Source organism: Stenella coeruleoalba, assembly GCF_951394435.1.
Source record: "Stenella coeruleoalba genome assembly, chromosome: 11".
Taxonomy (NCBI): domain Eukaryota; kingdom Metazoa; phylum Chordata; class Mammalia; order Artiodactyla; family Delphinidae; genus Stenella; species Stenella coeruleoalba.
In genome coordinates this window covers 71,564,188-71,585,482 of record NC_137157.1, presented here as the reverse complement: position 1 = coordinate 71,585,482, position 21,295 = coordinate 71,564,188, and the positions used below count along the sequence as shown (strand labels likewise).

At 36.5% G+C, this 21,295-nt stretch overlaps 1 protein-coding gene across 1 annotated transcript in view; it reads left to right on the top strand.

The window, feature by feature from the left end:
• The window catches only part of LRRK2 (leucine rich repeat kinase 2), a 152,970-nt gene that overhangs the window by 31,331 nt on the left and 100,344 nt on the right, over window positions 1-21,295 (top strand). The window contains exons 12-14 of the mRNA XM_079938391.1: window positions 6,574-6,703; window positions 8,114-8,238; window positions 12,507-12,619. Of these exons, the coding sequence (XP_079794517.1) occupies window positions 6,574-6,703; window positions 8,114-8,238; window positions 12,507-12,619 (368 nt within the window). The remainder of the gene's footprint in view (window positions 1-6,573; window positions 6,704-8,113; window positions 8,239-12,506; window positions 12,620-21,295) is intronic.

The window sequence follows — 21,295 nt, the reverse complement described above, 5'->3', positions numbered from 1 at the left end:
TGTCCATTGATGTAAATTGAGTGTTAAAGTTCCCTAGTATTATTGTGTTGCTGTCAATTTCTTTCTGTATGTTTGTTAATATTTGCTTTATGTATTCAGGTGTTCCTGTGTTGTGGCATATGTATTTATAATTGTTATCTCTTCTTGCTGGATTGATCCCTTTATCACTATGTAATGTTCTTTCTTGTTATTTGTTACAGTCTTTGTTTAAAGTCTATTTTGTCTGATATAAGTATTGCTACCCCAGCTTTCTTTTCTTTTCCATTTGCATGGAATACCTGTTTTCATCCCCTCACTCTCAGTCTGTTTGTGTCTTTAGATCTGAAGTGAGTCTCTTGTAGGTAGCATATAGGTAGATTTCATTTTATTATCCGTTCAGATACTCTATGTCTTTTGGTTGGAACATTTAGTCCCTTTACATTTAAAGTAATTATTTATGGTGTGTGCTTATTGCTGTTTATTTATGGGTGCTTTTTTTTGTAGTTCTTTTTTGTTCCTTTTTCTTTCGTTCCTTTCTCATGATTTGATGACTATCCTTTAGTTTTATGTTTGGATTATTTTCTTTTTTTCAGTATGTATCTATTACAGATTTTTGGTTTGTGGTTACTGTGAGGGATGTGTGTGTGTGTGTGTATAAAATTATTTTAAGTTGATCTCTTAACTTTTTATTTCTAATTTATTGATCAAATATGGATTTATTTTGTTATTATGAGTATATATTCCTATATATATATTATAGATATATATACAGACACACACATACACACATATAAAACATTAATCTGTTGTATTTTTCTTTTTTCCAATGTTACTTTCTTGAGAAAATGATCTCTTAACTTTGAAAGCATTTTAATATTCCTGCATTTTTACTACTCTCTCCACATTCAGTGTTTTTTACATAATATTTTGCATCTTTTTGTTTTGTAGGAATCCCTTACCTACTTACTGTGGGCATAGATGATTTTACTACTTTTTTCTTTTAACCTTCCTACTAGTTTTATAAGTGGTTGATCTACTACCTTTACTTTATTTGCCTTTACCAATGAGATTTGTCCTTTCATAAAGTTTATTTTTCTAGTTGTGGTCTTCTTTTTTCCACCAGAGACATCTCTTTAACATTTCTTGTACAGCATAGTGGTGCTGAACTCTTAGCTTTTGCTAGTCTGTAAAACTCTTATCTCTCCTTCAAATGAATGATAGCCTTGCTGGGTAGAGTATTTTTTCCTTTTATCATTTTGAATATATCCTGCTACTCCCTTCTGTTCTGCAGAATTTAAGCTGACAGTCTTATGGGAGTTCCTTTGTATATAACTAGTTGCTTCTCTTTTGCTTTAATATTCTCTCCTTATCTTCAGTTTTTTCCATTTTAATTACAATATGTCTTTTTATGGACCTCGATCTGTTGATCTTGTTTGGGACTCTCTGTGCTTTCTGGACCTGGATATCTATTCCTTTCCCAGTTTAGGGAAGTTTTCAGCTATTGTCACTTCAGATAATTTCTCTGCCATTTTCTCTATCTCTTCTCCTTCTGGGGTCTCTATATGAGAATGTTAGTATGCTTGATGTTGTCTCAGAGTTCTCTTAAATTGAACTCATATTTTACAGGTTTTCTTTTCCTTTTTTTTTTTTTTTGTTCAGCTCATGTTATTTTTCACTACACTGTTTTCCAGTTTACTGATCTATTCCTCTGTATCATCTAATCTACTGTTGAACCCTTGTAGTGTAATTTTCATTTCAATTTTTGTATTCTTCATCTCTTTAATTCTTTATATTTTCTAACTCTTGGTTAAACTCACTGCTCTCATCCTTCTCCTGAGTTTGTTGAGCATCTTTTTTTTTTTTTTTTTTTTTTTTGCGGTACGCGGGCCTCTCACTGTTGTAGCCTCTCCTGTTGCGGAGCACAGGCTCCAGATGCACAGGCTCAGTGGCCATGGCTCACGGGCCCAGCCGCTCTGCGGCATGTGGGATCTTCCCGGACCGGGGTACGAACCCGTGTCCCTTGCATTGGCTGGCAGACTCTCAACCACTGTGACACCAGGGAAGCCCTGTTGAGCATCTTTTTGATCATTACCTTGAATGCTTTATCTGGTAGATTGCATATCTCTACTTGGCTTAATTCTTCTGAGATTTTATCTTGTTCCTTCATTTGGAATATATTCCTTTGTTGTCTCATTTTGCCTAATTTTTTGTTTTTATTTGTATGTTTAGGTGGGTTGATTATGTTTCCTGATCTTGGAGAAGTGTCCTTACGTAGGAACATATTATTAGATCTAGGAGTACACTCCCCTCTGGTTAACAGAGTATATCTTCTAGGGGTGCCCCCTTTGTGGTCTGAGTGGGCTCTTCTGTTGTGGTGAGTCCAACTACTATGGGTGCTCAGGTAGGCGGGGCCAGTTTCTGGCTGGTTGGCTGCCTGAACCTCCTATGCAGAGGCTGCAGGTCCCTGGTGGCCAAGGCTGGGTCATGGCATGGCTGATTGCACAGTCTGGGGATTTCTGGGACTGGTTCTAGCCCACTGGTGGGGGGTGCTGGGTCCTGGCAGGCTGACTTCAGGCCTGGGAGGTCTTGGGGCAGTTGAGTGCAGAGCTTAGGATTTTGGAGCTGGTGCCGACCTGCTGGTTGGCAGTGCCAGGTCCCTGGGTGGCTGGCTGTGCGCCTGAGAATCCCGTGGCAGCTGACTATGGGCCTGAGGGGTTCCCAGGACTAGTGCCAACCTGCTGATAGGTGCAGCTGAATCCTAGTGCTAATTGGCTAGATGGAGAACTCCAAAATGGTACTTGTCAGCACCAATGTCCTCGTGGTAGAATATGCTACCCAAAATGGCTGTCAGCAGCATCTTTGTGCCCAGGGGGAGTCCCAGTTACCTTCTGCCTCTCTGGGAGACTCTCCAAGATGAGCAAGTGGGTCTGACCCAGGCTCTTTTCAACTTACTGTGTGCTGGGTCTCCAAGTGTGTGAAACTTCGCATGCACTCTTTAAGGGTGGAATCTCTGTTTCCTACAGCCCTCTTGCTCTCCCACTATACAAGCCCCAGTGGCTTTCAAAGCCTGATGTTCTGGGGGCTCATCTTCCCAGTGCAGTACCCCCAGGCTGGAGAGACCAATGAGGGGCTTGGACCCCTTGCTCCATGAGGAGAACGTCTGCAATTGTGATTATCCTCCTGTTTGTTGGCCCCTTATCCGGGAGTGTGGGTCTTGACTACATCACATTCTACACCCCTCCTGTCATCTCATTGTGGTTCTTCTTTTATGTCTTTAGTTGTGGAATATCTTTTCTGCTAGTCTTCAGATCATTCTCATAGATAGTTGCTCTGTAAATAGTTGTAATTTTGGTATGCCCATGGGAGGAGGGGAGCTCAGGGTCTTCCCTGGGAAGAATCTTGATCTCTGCAATTTTTTTTTTTTTTTTTGCGATACATGTGCCTCTCACTGCCGTGGCCTTTCCCGTTGCGGAGCACAGGCTCTGGACACGCAGGCCCAGCGGCCATGGCTCACGGGCCCAGCCGCTCCGTGGCATATGGGATCTTCCCAGACCGGGGCACGAACCCATGTCCTCTGCGTCGGCAGGCGGACGCCCAACCACCGCGCCACCAGGGAAGCCCTGATCTCTGCAATTTTGATCAGTCCCTGGGCTGATTCTTATTATGGTGTCTCAGGATTAGTTACATTTGGAGTTAACCTTGGTTTCTTTGTTCAGAATCAGTTCTCTGCTCTTTCTGCTTTCTTACTTCTTTGTTCTTGGTCACTTGCCATGTTAACTTTCCTCAGATCCCTTTGTATAGTCCTTGGAGTTCTGCCTTATGAGAGTATTAAGAACTTAGGTAGCTTGTTCACCAATCTCCATGGGCAACTTGTCATTGAAACACACTTGGGAACATTGCATGTGTAGGGCTGGGTATAGTTTTCTAGAAAAAATGACTGGATTCTTGGCCAGAAAAACTGGGTTTTGTGATGGTGCTAACCAGGTGAAGGTTCAAGTATCTTGTGTAACATTTTCTTCATTTAATTAATTAATTTAATTAATATTTATTGAACCTTAGGCACTTGAGACACAGCAGATAAATAGAAATCCCAGGCTCATGAAGCTTACACTCTAGTGGGGAAGATAAATAAAAAGGCTAATTGGCATATACGATATGTGAGGTAACTAAGAAAAAATACAAAGCAAAGAAGGAGTATACATATTAGGGTTCAGAGGTGATGAAATTGTGACTTTCCTCACTTTCCTCACTGCCTAGTGAGGAAAGAAGGTGACTATTGAAGTGAAGGCCTGGAGGGAGTTTTGCATATTGTTATTGGTCTTGTAAAGCAGATAATTTATTGCTAAAATGGAGTGGAAGAAGTCATGAGTATTGTGTAGATAGCTGGTAGATGAGATAAGGTGTGTAAAGTCTTCTATAAACTCTAAAGTGACTCCGTGCTATAATTTTTTCTCCAACGTGTACTGTACGATGGAATTTCTACTCTTAATTTTCAAGTCTCAAATTGAGTTAATGTCCAAGACAGTGATCATTATAGTGTGGTCTCTGGACCAGAAACATCATTTGGGAACTTGTTAAAAATGTAATTTCTAGGGTGCCATATAGACCCAATGAATCATAAACTCTGTAGGTGGAACCCAGCAATCTGTTTTAACAAGTCACCCAGGGGATTCTCATGTACTGTGAAGTGTGGGAACTGCTGGTCTAGAATAAGTTCTATAATTTAAAGTATTTCCTTGGTTGGAATTTAGCCATTTTAGGAAGGGCTATTAAAACTTCTGATTTGACTGAGCAAAACAACCAAATTCTTTTTTAAATTAATTAATTAAAATCATTAAAAATTTTTTATTGGGCTAAGATTGGTTTATAACATTATAAGTTTCATGTATGCGACATTATATTTCTACTTCTGTATATACTACAGTGTGCTCACCACCAAAAATGTAGTTTCCATCCATCACCATACAGTTCATCCCCTTTATACATTTCACACTCCCTGGCCCCTCTCCCCTCCGGTAACCACTAGTACTCTGTTTTTGTTTCGTTTGTTCATTTATTTATTTTTTAATATTCCACGTGTGAGTGAAATCATACAGTATTTGTCTTTCTCCATCTGACTTATTTCACTTAGCATAATACCTCCAAGGTCCATCCATGTTGGTGCAAATGACAAGATTTCATCTCTTTTATGACTGAGTAGTATTCCACCATATATGTATGTCATATCTTCTTTATGCATTCATTGGTTGATGGGCACTTAGGTTGTTTCCATATCTTGGATATTATAAATAATGCTGTGAAGAACATAGGGGTGCATGTATCTTTTCAAATCAGTGGAGTTTCACATTTTTTGGATAAATATCCAGAAGTGGGATACTTGGATCATATGATAGTTCTATTCTTAATTTTTTTGAGGAATCTCCATACTTTTTTCCATAGTGGCTCTACCATTTTACATTCCCTTTTATCCACATCCTCACCAACACTTGAATAACCAACTTCTTATTATATTTTAATGTGTGCTATTCAGGATGTCTTTAAAAGGTGTTAGTTTTCAGATTTTTGCCAGTAATTTAGAATGCATATATCACTTCCACTTATTTCTGAGTTTTGTCTGATCTTTTCTTTTTTTCCCAATTTGAGATGCATATCTTATTTTTTCAAAATAGTACTTAAAGCTTTAAAAGTTTCATTTCCTGCCACCTTCAAAGTGTTGAAATATAGTGTATAATGTTGGAATTGATATTTATATAGAGGTTTCAAGATAAGTGATATTTATATAGAAACTTTAAGACAATGTGGAAACTTTAAGACACTGGATTTGCATTTGGTGAAGAAAGTTTATTATGAAGAGGAAAATTAATTTGTAATAATTATTGCTGGGATATAATTACTTTTCCACATGTAATATGCAATCAGTTTTAAAGCAATCTATGTGTTTCTTAAGCTTTGGCATTATTCTGTGAAAGTATGTAATTATTTTTGTTCTCTATCAGTGCTTTTCATCACTTTGCATATCATGGCACACATAGAAATGATAATGTTTGTACAGTCCACTGGGGTAAATGGAGAAGGTAGCTCAAGGCTGAGGGCAACCCAGCCTGGTTTCAGCCCCACTTCCTGCATCCCCCAAGAGCCAATAGAATGCTCAGTATCTTCACACATCTATAACTTATTCCCAACTCACTAGTGAGCCTTAGCTCTATATAAGTATGGTTATTTTAGGAAGTTGTTTTAAATATTAGAATGAAATTTAACTTTCATTCTTATTTTGGAGGACATTATTTTAAAATGCATTTCTGCAAAAAATACTCTTTTCACATGGATGATGGTTACATTCCACTAGTTTACTCTGTGAATGAGACTTTAATACTAAAACCTCAACAAATGGTTAATAAATGTGTAAAAATTGGAAATGGTATATATTTTAAATTAAAAAAATTAATGATCTTTAAGTTGCCAATGAAATATAAATTAAATATGTAGTTTAAATACCTTCCTATGAATTTGGATTATTTTAATAGTATGTGTCTTTTTGCAAGATTATGAGAATGTGCTTTCGTTTATACAAGTAACATTTAAAAAATCTTGTAGTTAATTTCAGAAAGATCCTGTTATCAAAAGGAATATATCTGAATGTATTGGAGTTAATGCAGAAGCATATACATTCTCCTGAAGTGGCTGAAAGTGGCTGTAAAATGCTAAATCATCTTTTTGAAGGAAGGTAATACATATTTCTGAATTTATATAGAATATATTAATTGGACCAGGTAGAATATCAATATTTTGAGCATAATTTTAAGAATAAAAGGAAAAACAAGGCATTTGAAGAGTGAAACATTTTGCAATATAATTTCATGTCAGTGATACATAGGCTTATTTTATCTACATATTGAAAGGGGTGATAAAGTAGAAATACATTGAAGGTTTGCTTTTGTGCTTAATGCTTGGTGTTGACTATGTTTTGAAAAATGACAGTTATATAGAACATAACCTTAAACAGTTTTTCAGATTATTGTGTTATGTGAAAGGTATAAAAGATAAAATCAGGATATGGCTTCTAATTGTTATTTTTAAGTTTACCTTAAATTGTGATTTTTATGGTCCTGGCAGTGTGTGAACCTTTATATATGAGGCAAAAATGCAGTGGAATAACTGACAGTTTAAGATTTTGTACATTCTGGGCAATTAATGTTTCTGGCTGTTTTCTCATATATTAAATGTGTAAATTTCCAGTTGTGGGGATTCAAAGTTAACTATGACAATGTGCCTGCCCTTAAAAATCTCCCTGTCTAGTTGGGGAGACTAATTTATAAACAGATAATTACAATACAGTGTGATAATTCAATGGCAGGATGTGTAAAATCATAGGGTCTTGGTGAACCAAGCTAGGGCGAGCAAAGGAGAGAGGCTACAAAGAGGGGATGTGTTTAACCTGGGACTTTAAAGTGGAAAAAAGGGACTATATGTCAGTAACCACAGACCCACGCGAAGTGAGGACACAGTTATGATATGCGGAAGTTTTAGTCAGTAGGGCACTGTGTAAAGCAAGGGCTGCCTCTATTACAGTTTGTAGCACCTACTGAAATCTACATTTATTTATATGTAAAAGAAAGTATAGCTAAAATACCTTAGAGAAACCAAGACTTAATGCAAAAAATAATTAAGAATACCATATAAGAAGTCTAGTGGTGTTAATCTGGAAGAGGCAGGTAGTTATACAATAAACAGCTCTCTGGACTTGGCAGTCAGAGTTTGCATTCCAGCTCTGGCTCTGTCACATTCCAGTGATAGGACCTTGATGTTTAACCTCTGTCAGCCTAAATTCTGTACCTGGAAAATGCAAATAATAACACCTACTTTCCAGGCTTGCTGCCAGTGACCCATGTATAGATCAGAAGGAAGTTGTTAGTTCTGGGAAACTAAATCAAAGAATTCCCAGTTTACTGTAAATTTAACTTCTTGACGTCAAAGTTTAACTAAATTAGAATTTAAATTGTGTATGCTCATACTGCCGAATTCACATCAGCCTTTTCTGATAAAATAGATCTGTTTTCTCGTACTTGTTTCAGATTGGTGTTTGTATTGGAATCAGGTTGTACTCTTAATAAGCATTTCAATATTTTATCTCTAGTAACACTTCCCTGGATACAATGGCAGCAGTGGCCCGCAAAATAATAACAGTTATGAGAAGTCATGAGACGTCAGTATCAGTGCAGCTGGAGGCACTTCGAGCTATTTTACATTTTATAGTTCCAGGTAAGTTACATAATTGATTGTGGGAAGAGATGTCATTTTAAGTGGATTTTTTGACTTTTCATGAAATATCAACTTTCTAGGCAAAAATTAAAGGACCAGTTTCTGCCAACCAAATGTAATCTTTTCACTAGCCCAAAAATTAAAATAGAGGGAAAATGATGATGTGGAAGAGTCAGATAAATTTAGATTAAAATTTAATAAGAAATATCAATAATGTATTTCCAGAAAAAATAACTGCAACATAGTGCCGAGCTTTACCTCCAAGGAGAGTGTCATTTCTGCTATTTCTTTTCTATTTCTGTTGACCTTACCAAGTCCAAGTTTTTTTGTTTGTTTTTTTCCTGTCTGAATTATAATAATACCCAACTAATTTTCACACTTCCTCTTTTGCCTCTTTCCAGTCCTTCTTTTACTCTGTGGTTGAATTAATCTTTCTCAAATATAACCATGTAGCTTTTACTCATGAGCCACAATAGTGTCAATCCTCCCCACATTTACTTCCTGCTTACATCTGTTATGACCTTATTTGTCCTCCAAAGCCCATTTAAAACAACTGCTCCCCCATTCATTCAGCACGTAGTTATTAAGTGCCTCTTACGTTCTATATATTGTGATGACTGCAAAGGTCTGAAAGACAAGTAAAACAAGACATGACTGTACTATGTATAGGAGCCTAGAGGTAGACAGATAGTTAATTACCAGACAGTTGCGAGGAGCTATTATAGATATATGTATTATAAAAGGCTATGAGAGTATTGATGGAGGCACAGATAATTTATTCAAAAGAGTAGGCCAGAGATTGTGATATTTGAACCTGACGGGTGAATAAGGCTGACCTGGTAAAAAAGCCAGGAAGGACATTTGAAGCAGAAAGAGAAAGTGCTCATGGTGTGGGGTGAGTGGAGCATGGTATGTGAGGAAAGCAGTCCTGGGGATAAATGTGGAAGGACAGGCAGAGGCTGAGAGGGAAGGGCCTTGAACACAACACTGAGCAATTCGTGCTTTTTTTTAGCACAAGTCAATTCAAATTTATTTAAGGTGTTTCAAAATTGCAGTGTCATAACCAAATCTGCAATTTATAACAGTAGCACTGTGGTGTGGATAATGATTGACGGGAGGGGAAACTCCTGCAGGGAGATTAGGCTGGAGGCTGTGATAAGTGAGACATGGTGGGGGCCCAGCAAAGAAAACAGAGGAGAGGATGGATGTGGGAGATGTTTAGGAGGTACATTTGGCGTGACTTTCTGACTACTGAATATAAGGGATGTTATTATTATTTTGCTCTGTAAAAGTCCCAATTCTTTTGAAGCTCATTTTTTTTGGTCCTTTTTAAATGAAATCTTCCTAAATCTACCATTATCTGTAGTCATATTGGTATTTTATGTTTCTGAGTATAAGAGTATTCTCTGTATAAGAGTATAGATTTTTTCAAGGAGAGGGCTTTCTTTAGTCATGCCTTTTTTTTTTTTTTAACCCCCTGGTAACTTGAACAAAAATAGCTATTCAATAAATTTTGAATTGAATCATGATGTCCCATTCATAGTTGTCACACAACTTCAGAGATATAATTTAACAGACATAGTGTTGCTTGAAAATATTATTGTGAATTTTTTTAAACTTTGTAGATTGTAAAAAACAAAACAAAATCCTTTTGATTACCCTTAAAGGTGTCAACCTTCTTCTTTTGAGAGTGGATTTGAGTTTTAAAGATAACCAAAAGACATTATGAATCATCTGTTAGTTAATAACATTCTTTTAGTTCAAAAATAAGTTTTGAATGTAGAATTTCTTTTCTTTTATTGTTCTGAGATTGAGCCTGAAGCGACATTGATAGTCAGTAATAATTTAGATGTATGAAATGATGTATTTAAATGTTTTTTTTTATAATAATGTTTAGGTGTATTAAACAGGTGCCCTTGAAAATAATTTTATAACTTTATGGTGGTACTTTATGTATGGAAACATATTAATAGACATATTTTATAAGCATATCAACATATAAATACATTTCTCTATTAGGTAAAGGTTTAACCATCTACTTCACTTTATGCTAACCTATTATATTACCATACCATACCACATGATACCATACTCTACCATGCTGTAACTGTACCATACTATACTTTATCATTCTATATTATATCATTCTGTATGTCAGTGAGTAACTATAATATCAGTACGCCAGTAGTTTTGAGGTTTAATATGATTCTGGTTTTGACATGCTGAAGTAGGTACTTATGTTTAGATGTACATGTATTAATTTTATTAACTAGACCACATTCAGATTATTAATTGTAACAAAGATGTGCATTATAGCAAATGTGTATAATTTAATTCAGGGCCACATATTGCAGCTAGTATTATGTCTCTTAAGTTTCTTTCAATCTGGTACTGTTCACTTCCTCCTCTTTTTTATAACAATAACTTATTTAAGTGATTGAACCTGTTGCTTTAAAAAATAATAATAAAGACCTACTTATTTTAGTAAAATATCATTTGACTTGTTCTTTCTTGATTTAGTGTCAGTTCTAGAGGAAAAAATTCTTTAGGAAAGGACATGTGCATATTGGGAAGTGTATAGAGGAAAGTGATTATGAATATAAAACCACATCCTTAAGAACAATAAGAGAAGCTGAATTTGTTTAATTTGGAGAGGAGATAATGCAGGAGGTTATGAAAGCTATTAAAATTCACTCATTTATAATTAGTAACAAATGTGTAAGGCATTATTCAAAGTACTTTATGTATATAAACTTTAAAAATTCTTGTAGCAACCCATAAGGCAGATTCTACTTTTCCACCCCATATCACAGATGATGAAACTGAGGCATAAGATATAGAGATTTTAAGGTCACAGCTTATGTAACGGAGCCAGGTTTTCACCTTGTGCAGCCTGAATCAGAGTGGGTGCTTTTTAAAGACACATTTGTGCAATAAGTGTATGTGGAACAACTGTTATACCTAAAGCACTCTGCTTGGAACTCTTGGTAACCTGGAGATGATTAGGTTATGGATCCTGCCTTCAAAAAGTTTGCAGTTCAAACAATTTAAAGGACTATTATGTGGAAAGGAAATTATATCCATTCTGGATAGTAGAACCTCAAGTGATATAACAAAGACCAGAGATGAACTTTTGGGAATATTCATTTGGTCTTAACATAAGAAAGACATTTAATAAGTCTCCTTACATATGGCATGAAGATTTTACTTCTCAACAGGACTGCTTTTAATGGTCACATCTGCTTGTGATGTAATGGGCAGCTTCAGCAATTAATGTGATCTTGGTCACTGAAAATGAGACACTGAGAGTTTAAGTAACTTATCGAAGGTCATACAGCTGTAATGAATGTCAGGACCTGTTTGAATAAATTTTAAAATGAAGACTGAAAGTTCTAGGAGGGTGAAAATCATGCCTGTCATATTCACTGTGGTATTCTCAGCATGTAGCAAAATCCCTTGCATGTAGTTGGCATTCAAATGTTTGTTAAGTAAATGAAAAGTTATATGCAGTCAACTTATAGTTTGTGTTAATACAAATTATTGAAGTGAAAGGTTAGAAGGAATTGTTTATTAATAATTATTTCTATAGTCATAGGTTTTAGAAACGTTATTTATTCATAATAATTTTACTTATATGTTCTATTGTATAACCAATATTTTTTGACTTCCTGTTTTTCCAACAGTTTTGGGTTAGTTCAGCTACAATGTAGCTGAATAAAGAATATGTTTTCTTTAAGTTACTTAATACTTTTATACAGTCTTAGAGGACTTTTAATAAAACTATATGCTCTTTACCATTATAATGCTGAAACTAAAAACTTTTTTTTCCACTGTTATTCCAGCTGCTCTTTTATGTCTACATTTCATATCTGACCTTTTTATGTTGTAGTCCAAGTAACTTTGATCTTTTCTCAAGTTGTCCATTGTTGCATAAAAATCTTCTAGCTTCTTGTAATGAGTACAGCTTATTCATACAAAAAAGAGATTGTTTGTTCCAGAAAATTCCTCCACCGTAGTAACTTCTTGCTACTTTAAATTCAGTGAACATCCGCACACACTGTATTTATTTTACATTCAGTGATGAACTGTTTTTAGAAATTTCTTAAAGCTAAGAGTTATTTCTTTGGTAAGGAACCATGGATTAGAAAAAGGTATAGCATATATATGTATTGTTGGGTTAATTATAATCATTCCTAATAAGTGACAATCTATTCAGCCCAAATCTTTATGAGAAAAACATTTGTTTATTTGTTTATTTTTGCATTTAGGCATCCCAGAAGAATCCAGGGAAGATACTGAATATCAGCATAAGCTAAGTATGGTTAAAAAACAGTGTTTCAGGAATGATATTCACAAATTGGTCCTAGCGGCTTTGAACAGGGTACGTATAATATAGGTTTTCTGCCTTTATACTCTTAACTACAATATGAAATTGGGGAAGTAGGGGGGCTTTTATTAGCCTAAGTTTTCCATGTTCCGTTTACTATGATAGTAGGAAGTTATATGTTTAGAGACATAAGATGACAGTAGGGAGGTAGGGGGTGAAGAGATGTGCCATTCCAGCTAAGAGAAGTGCACCGTCAACTACAGACTTTGACAGCCTCTTTTGAAAAATCCACTCGAGTCTGTTCAATCAGAAAGAGAACTCTAGATGTGCAGCTAAGCCTCACGAGCTCTGTCAGGAGCCATGACTGCTATTTTCTCTTTCTGTCCTCCTGGCTGCTTGTCTTTATTTTCTGGTCCCAGGCTGAAAGGTTCAGTCCATGAAGACACACAGGGCACACATTAAAGTCTTTTTTGATTCCCTGTGCTTGTTTTCATTTTACTCCTTAGGGATAACCTCTGAAATGGCTCAGTGTGCATTGTTTTCTCCCAGTGTTAGGTATTTACAGATCTATGTACATTTGCAATAATATAATTAATAAATTAATAATCATACTACATCTGAAAAAGGAGAAGAGGAGCATTATGTTTATATTGTGCAGTGCAAAAGGTATTGATGGAATTAAGATGGTTTTGAAATTTAACATAAGATGAATTGGTTCTTTAGAAAAGATATCAGAGTAAAGATGTAAAGATGTGAAGATTAGGTTAATGTTTTCATGAAAGGAAGAGAGTAGTCAAAGCAATTAATGGAAATAATTCCTTGTGATTTAGTATACTTTGAAAAATGTCATGAATTAATTAGAAGAGCCTGCAGGGAGATCTTCAAAAATGCGATTTAAACTGAACTTTATAATGTAATTGTTTATGATATATTTGAGTCATTTGTACTCAGACCTTAATATGATTCTTGAGTATAGCCATGGGTTGAATTTAATTCCAGAAATATTTGGTGAAAATAAGTATATGGAAGGAACTGTGTTAGACACTGGGGAGACAGAAATGAATATGCTTTGTATCCTTCTGTAATGGATCTCATAATCTGGCTGGGCCATGCATAAAACATAAAACACATATTAGATTGTTCTGTATTAGCACTTATGAGCTGCACTAGCTTTATGAACAGTACTTTAGGAACATAGAGGAGAGAGTAGTTAATTTTGTTCATGGTGTTGGTGAGAAGCAAGAGGTACCAGAAAAGCCTTTTGGTAACTCTGATTCTGGTTATCCCATCTTTCCTAACATTACCGAATACGGGTGTGATAGAGTGGAAGGAGTGGGCGGTCAAGGGAGAAGTACTGTGCTTACTGCCATCAGTACTGTGATGCCAAGGAGATCACTCTGCTCCCAGGTCTTACTTTCTTTTGCTATATAATCCCAGGAGAAGTGGTTGAGAACCTCCCTACCCCTTCCTTTATTTTCCATGCCACACTTGAGTAATGACACACAGCATCTTACTAAACAGTGGCTGTCATTTGTGGGCAGGGAATTAAGGTCATGGGGAAACAGAAGTGACACTATTTATTTAAAAAAATCTCCCCTGTGTAATTCCCCTAATTCTTCACCATGGTTGAGAAAAAATGCTCTAAAAGATGAGTGTATCTTTTTTTTAGTTCTAAAATTCTGTGATTGCATGTCTCACTCTGAATAAATGTTACAAGGAATCAGAAATTTTAGGTCCAAATACTACTGATGTAATAAAATGAATTACCATTAAAAATAGGTCTATTCTTGGAGAGCAGACTTCCAAATAAGGTAGAATTTGAGATTCAACTAAGATTTACAATGTGAAGACTATTAAAAGTATTTATTAAAGTGAATCAGTGTTTGGAGATATATATGTGTGTATGTAAATATATACACATATAATATGTATGTATAAATCCAGTAACATTCAGGCTGAAGTTAAATGTCTGAAATATTGACATTCCATTTATGCTTGATCCTTTTAGCTTTTTCTGCACATGAAACATTCAGTCACCTATTCTAGAGAGATCGATTTGCCCAGTATTGTCTGTGGAGAACACAGTAGAAAATAGGACTCTCAGCATTTTGGTCACATCTGTGCTTTGTCTGCAGTGACAATGCTGCTGTCTTCAGCCAGGGAACTTACAAAGTCAAACCAATCTTCTGATTAAATGGACACAAGTCAAAGAGCTTGTGTGCTTCTCAAAAACCTTAAAGCAAAATGTACCCAGTTTAAATACTGAAGATATTTATTTCAACTGTAAATAATATGTAGTGAAAGAAAGAGCTTATTTGCAAAAGTAACAATAATAACAACAGCAAAAAGAAATTACGTAGGAGTAAAGTAATAAAAGTGTATAAAACTACTCTAAAGAAAACTGAAACAACTGAGAGTAAATACAAAAAAAGAGTTGAACGTAGGAAAATGTATATACTCTCTGTTTTGATAAAATTACTAATTTTTTAAAAATGAAAATTGATCTGGATTTATGAACCCTTAATAAAAATAACAATAGTATTTTATGGAACTAGATAAGCTAGTATAAAATTTTGAGAAAATTAATTAAATAATATAGGTGAATAACCAGTCAAATTTTGAAAAAGAGGATAATTAATATGGCCTAACTCTAGTAGATTATAAAATGTATTATAAAATTTTAGTAATTAAAATGGTGTGACATTGGCACTGGAGATGGATCAATGTCACATAATGGTGATTTAGGAAATAGACTCAAATGCAAATGTTCAATTCATATATGATATTTCCCAACCACTGGAGAGGGAAATAGATTGCTTGTGTTGGAAGAACTAATTCTCTGGCCATTTGGAGAAAGCAAAGGAAGCTGCATATTTACCTTACTCATTTAAAGATTAAATCTCATGTAGATGAGATTTAAAGGTAAAAATGAATTTGGCATATAAACATATGAAAAGGTTCTCAAGTACATACAGTCATTATTAAAGAAATGTAAATTTTAAAAAAGAAAAACCTTTTGGGGGAAATTTAGTAATATCTATCTAAATTAAAATGGACATGTTTTCTGACCAGCGGTTCCACTCTAAGAAGTTATAATATAGATATACCTGTATATGTACACAAAGTTTTTTAAAACAAGAATGTTTATTGTGGCATTATCTGTAGTAAGAAAAATGTGGTAACAAGCTAAATGTTTATGTGGTAATCATTAGTGTTGTTTGCCAAATGTTTTCAGTTCTCCACCTTCTGGTGATTCTGGGATAGTATTTATTGGCCCTTTTGTTGTTAGATTGGATCATGTGTCTGGTTTTGACCAAGCAGTTGTAAGTAGAGGTTACATCTGTCATTTCTGGACCAAACATTTAATTGCTGGTGAGGCATCTTACAGAACAGGGGTTCCCAATCCACAGGCAATGGAGCAGTACTGGTTCGTGGCCTGTTAGGAACCGGGCCACACAGCAGCAGGTGAGTGGCAGGCGAGCGAGCGAAGCTTCATCTGTATTTACAGCCCTCCCCATCGCTCACATTACTGCCTGAACTCCGTCTCCTCTCAGAAAAGTGGCGGCATTAGATTCTCATAGGAGCGCGAACCCTACTATGAACTGTGCATGCGAGGGATCTAGGTTGCACGCTCCTTATGAGAATCTAATGCCTGATGATCTGAGGTGGAGCTGAGGCAGTGATGCTAGCGCTGGGGAGTGGCTGCAAATACAGATTATCATTAGCAGAGAGGTTTGACTGCCCAGAGACCATAATAAATCAATTGCTTGCAGACTCATATCAAAACCCTATCAGTTTTTCTCTTTCTGACTAGCTGATTCACTTTGTTATAAAGCAGAAACTAACACACCATTGTAAACCAATTATACTCCAAGAAAGATGTTAAAAAAAAAATAAATAAAACCCCATCAGTGAGTGGCAAGTGACAAGCTGCATCTGGTGCAGGCTTTAAGTCAGAATCTGACACTTATTTTAGTCCACACATGGCCCTCCCATTATTTTATTTACCACTTCCATCCGTGCCTCTTTCCTTCACTGCACACTTGTCTCAGTCAGTTTTGGTAAGCCCTCCACAAGCTAACCCTAGCCAAAATGAGTAAAAAACAAACATCGCTGGAGAGCTTCTTTGAAAAGGGAGAAAGACCCAATGATGAGACAGTAGAAGACTCTAAGAATGCTAACAAAAAGAAAGCTGCATATAAAAGAAAATACCGAGTCCTTAAATTAAGCGTTCATTGCAACAGGTGATTCACGTTTTCCAAGCCCACTTTGTATAATATGTGGTGACCGGCTATCCAGCGAAGCCATGAAACCTTCAAAACTGTTTTGCCACATGGAGACCAAGCACCCTGCATTAAAAGACAAGCCTTTGGAGTTTTTCAAAAGAAAAAAATGTGAACATGAAGAACAGAAGCAATTATTGAAGGCCACCACTTCATCAAATGTGTCTGCACTAAGAGCATCATTCTTAGTGGCTAACCGCATTGCTAAAGCTGAGAAGCCCTTTACTATTGGTGGAGAGTTGATCCTGCCTGCTGCTAAGGGCGTTTGTCGTGAACTTTTAGGAGAGGCTACAGTTCAAAAAGTGGCATGTGTTCCTCTTTCAGCTAGCACCATAACTAGACGAATTGATGAAATAGCAGAGGATATTGAGGGACAATTGTTAGAGAGGATTAATGAGTCACTGTGGTATGCAATGCAGGTTGATGAGTCTACCGATGTTGACAACAAGGCAGCAAAACTTGTTTCTGTGCGGTATATATTTTCAGGAGGATGTGCATGAGGATATGTTATGTGCACTTTTGTTGCCAGCCAACACCACAGCTGCAGAACTATTCAAGTCTTTGAATGATTACATATCAGGAAAACTGAATTGGTCATTTTGTGACGGTATATGCACGGACAGAACGGCTGCCGTGACTGGACGGCTTTCTGGTTTTACTACTCAGGTCAAAGAGGTCACTTTTGAATGTGAGTCTACGCACTGTGTCATCCATAGAGAAATGCTGGCTAGCTGAAAAATGTCACCTGAACTTAACAGCATTTTGCAGGATGTGATTAAAATTATCAACCACATTAAAGTACATGCCCTTAACTCATGTCTGTTCTCACAGCTTTGTGAGGAGATGGACGCAGAGCACACACGTCTTCCCTCATACACAGAAGTGATATGGCTTTCTAAAGGTAGGTCACTGGCCAGCATTTCTGAGTTACGAGAGCCGCTCCAGAGATTTCTTTTAGAAAAGGTCACCACTGGCAGCACATTTCAGTGACACAGAATATGTCGAAAAACTTGCTTACTTGTGTGACATATTCAACCTGCTCAATGAACTCAATCTGTCACTTCAGGTGAGAATGACAACTGTGTTCAAGTCAGCAGATAAAGTGGCTGCATTCAAAGCCAAACTGGAATTATAGGGGTGACGAGTGAACACTGGGATTTTTGACATGTTTCAAACATTAGCAGAGGTTTTGAAAGAGACTGAGCCAGGGTCTTCTTTCTCCCAGCCGGTGCATGATCACCTATCTCAGCTTTCAAAAGAGTTTGAGCATTACTTCCCAAGCACAAAAGACCCGCAAACTGGGAAGGAATGGATGCGCGACCCATTTGTGAATAAGCCAGGTGAATTGACTTTGTCCGTGGTAGAAGAGGATCAGTTGCTTGAGATTGCAAATGGCCTTAAACATATGTTTGAGACAACTTCAAATCTCCATACGTTCTGGATTAAAGTCAAGGTGGAATATCCTGAGATTGCCACAAAAGCACTGAAAAGCCTGCTTCCAGTTCCAACGTCCTGTCTTTGTGAAGCAGGGTTTTCTGCAGTGACAGCAACCAAAGCGAGATTATGGAGTAGATTGGACATAAGAAACACACTTGGGTATCACTGTCTCCCGTCACCCCCAGATGGGACCATCTAGTTGCAGGAAAACAGGTTCAGGGCTCCCCGTGATTCTGCATGATGGTGAGTTGTATAATTATTTCATTATATATTACCATGTAATAATAATAGAAATAAAGTGCACAATAAATGTAATGTGCTTGAATCATCCCGAAACCATCCCCTCCCGCCCTGGTCCATGGAAAAATCGTCTTCCACGAAACCGGTCCCTGGTGCCAAAAAGGCTGGGGACTGCGGCTACAGAACACTGTCTCAGGCACTGTGACTTGTAATGTCTGAGATGGTGATTGCTCCATTAGCAGGGCTCCCAGAGGGATTGTGCTGGACAGAGACCCCTCCTGACCGGTAACACAAATGAAGCATGAATAAGAATTGAACCTTTTCTTTTTCCAGCCTATGAAATTTTGAGGTTGTTACTACAGCTTAATTTAGTCTGTCCTGACAATACAATTCTTATCAATAGGTCCTAATTAAATAAATTATATTATTTCCAAGTTATGTAGTTCTACATAGAGATTAAAAACAACTAGATGAGATTCCCAATGTGTTGCCATGGAATTATCTACAGTTTTCCATGAATATGAATGTATCACCCAGGTACTCATTTTTTTTTCCTTCATATATGTTAGCACATTATGCACACTTTTGATGAAATTAGCATATTTTCACATCTTTATGTCTTCCTCCCCTCTATCACTCAACTAAAGCAGATTATATGGTGTTTACTCTTATAGCTTTAACTCTACAACATATTCTAATAGTTAAGTGTGTGGGTCCTGGAATCAGGATATCTGGGTTTGAATCTGGCTTTACCACCTACAGACAAATGTATTCTGGACAAGTTATTTACAGTCTCATTATCTATAAAATGGAGACAATAAATGGCTTTTCACTTGGGGTTATTATGAAGAATTTTATGAGATAATTCATGCCATGTACTTGGTACAATGCCTGGCACATAATATTCGGTGAATAAATGTTAGTTAATGTTATTACTATTAGATTTAAAAGTATCTTTTGACCATTGGCTATAAAAGATGAGAAAATTGAAGTATTCACACTATCTTCCACTATTTCTACCTATCTTATCACCAGCTTTTGTTAAATAAATTAATTCTACATTTGATGAGGTTTAAAATATTTACATTCAGCTCTATAACCATACTTAATAACTTTGTTTTCATCTTGTGCCTACAGTCATGTGGATTCAGTGTTCACTGCAAGTTCTTTTGTTATAGTTTTTCCATTTATCGTTTAATGGTCTGTTTTTTTTTTAAAGTTCCATTTCCTGAACATTTTGTTGTTGTTTCTATATTTGGACTCTTGAAAAAACAGTTTGGTTGGTTGCAAAGTATTGGTGTTTTATTTTCTTTCTTTGAAAACTCTGTAGGCATTTCACTGTCTTCTAGTACTGAATGTTTTAGTGGAGAAGTCTGAGACCAACTTGATTCTTTTCCCATTTTTAAAGGATTTGATATTTTTATCTGGGACCCCAAAGGATTCTTTTTCTTGAAATCTACTTTAGTGTCTATCTTAGTGTTAGTCATGTACTATGGTGTCTTCTTTCTAGCTGTACATTCAATTAATTTTTTTTCTGGAAAGTTTTTCTGAGTTGCAATTGACTTAGCTGACAGGAAAGAGAATGGTGTGGGCATTTTCCCCTTGAGCTGGCTAGCTCACTCATTAGCGAAACCATTTGTATTCTTTGAAAAAATCTGGAAAATTGTGAAGCATAGGTAATAGGATGTTTCTAATCAATGTTTGTAGCTGTCCACCATTGGTACTTTCAAAAATTTCATGTGGACAACACTTGCTAGTAAATTAATTTCAATCCCCATTTGAACAACAATGCAATAAATCATTATTTTCAAGATAGACCATTTGATAAGTGAAAGAAAGTCCATTGTAAGCTTGTAAATAACATATATATGTGTATATATATATATTTTTTTCTAATTTATGAAACTGTCAAAAATCAGACACCACTATTTAAAATCATCAAATAGTTTATTTGAGCTCCATCACATGTAATAATGTGATACTCTGCATTCTCTTTCTGCATAGACAAATCACAGATTTCCTGTTGCTAGTCATTTGTCATCATCTAACTGCACCTGAAATAGAGATTAGGGGAGCTCAGGGTAGCAGAACCAATAGTTGAGTAGAAACTTGTTAGAGGTGATGGTATTAAGACAAGAACAGGTACTTTATAAATATCAATTTGACTTAACTTTAGCATAAAAATAAGCCTATGGATGCATTTTGAGCTTAAGAGCAGGACCAGCTACATAACTTGTGGGGCCCAGTAACAGATGAAAATGCAGGACCTCTTGTTTAAAAATTATTAAGTATTTCGGGCTTCCCTGGTGGCGCAGTGGTTGAGAGTCCGCCTGCCGATGCAGGGGTTGCGGGTTCGTGCCTCGGTCCGGGAAGATCCCACATGCCGCGGAGCGGCTGGGCCCGTGAGCCATGGCCGCTGGCCTGCGCGTCTGGAGCCTGTGCTCCGCAATGGGAGAGGCCAGCGTACCGCAAAAAAAAAAAAAAAAAAAATTATTAAGTATTTCAAGGTGGTAGCTGCAGAGCATTAAACCAGGTGTGGGGCCCTTCTGAGCACAGAGACTGTGCTACTGCACATGTGTGCACCCCGGAAGCTGGCCCTGCTTAGGAGGCAGAAATGATGGTACTATTAATTAAAACAGAAAGTTCAGAATGACAGTCTGAGTTTTCTTTTTTCTTTTTCTTTGAGAAGGTGATAAACTTTTAACTTTGAACATCTGAGTTTAAGATACTGGTGTCAAGCAAAGAGAAACATGGGCTTAGAGCTTAAGAG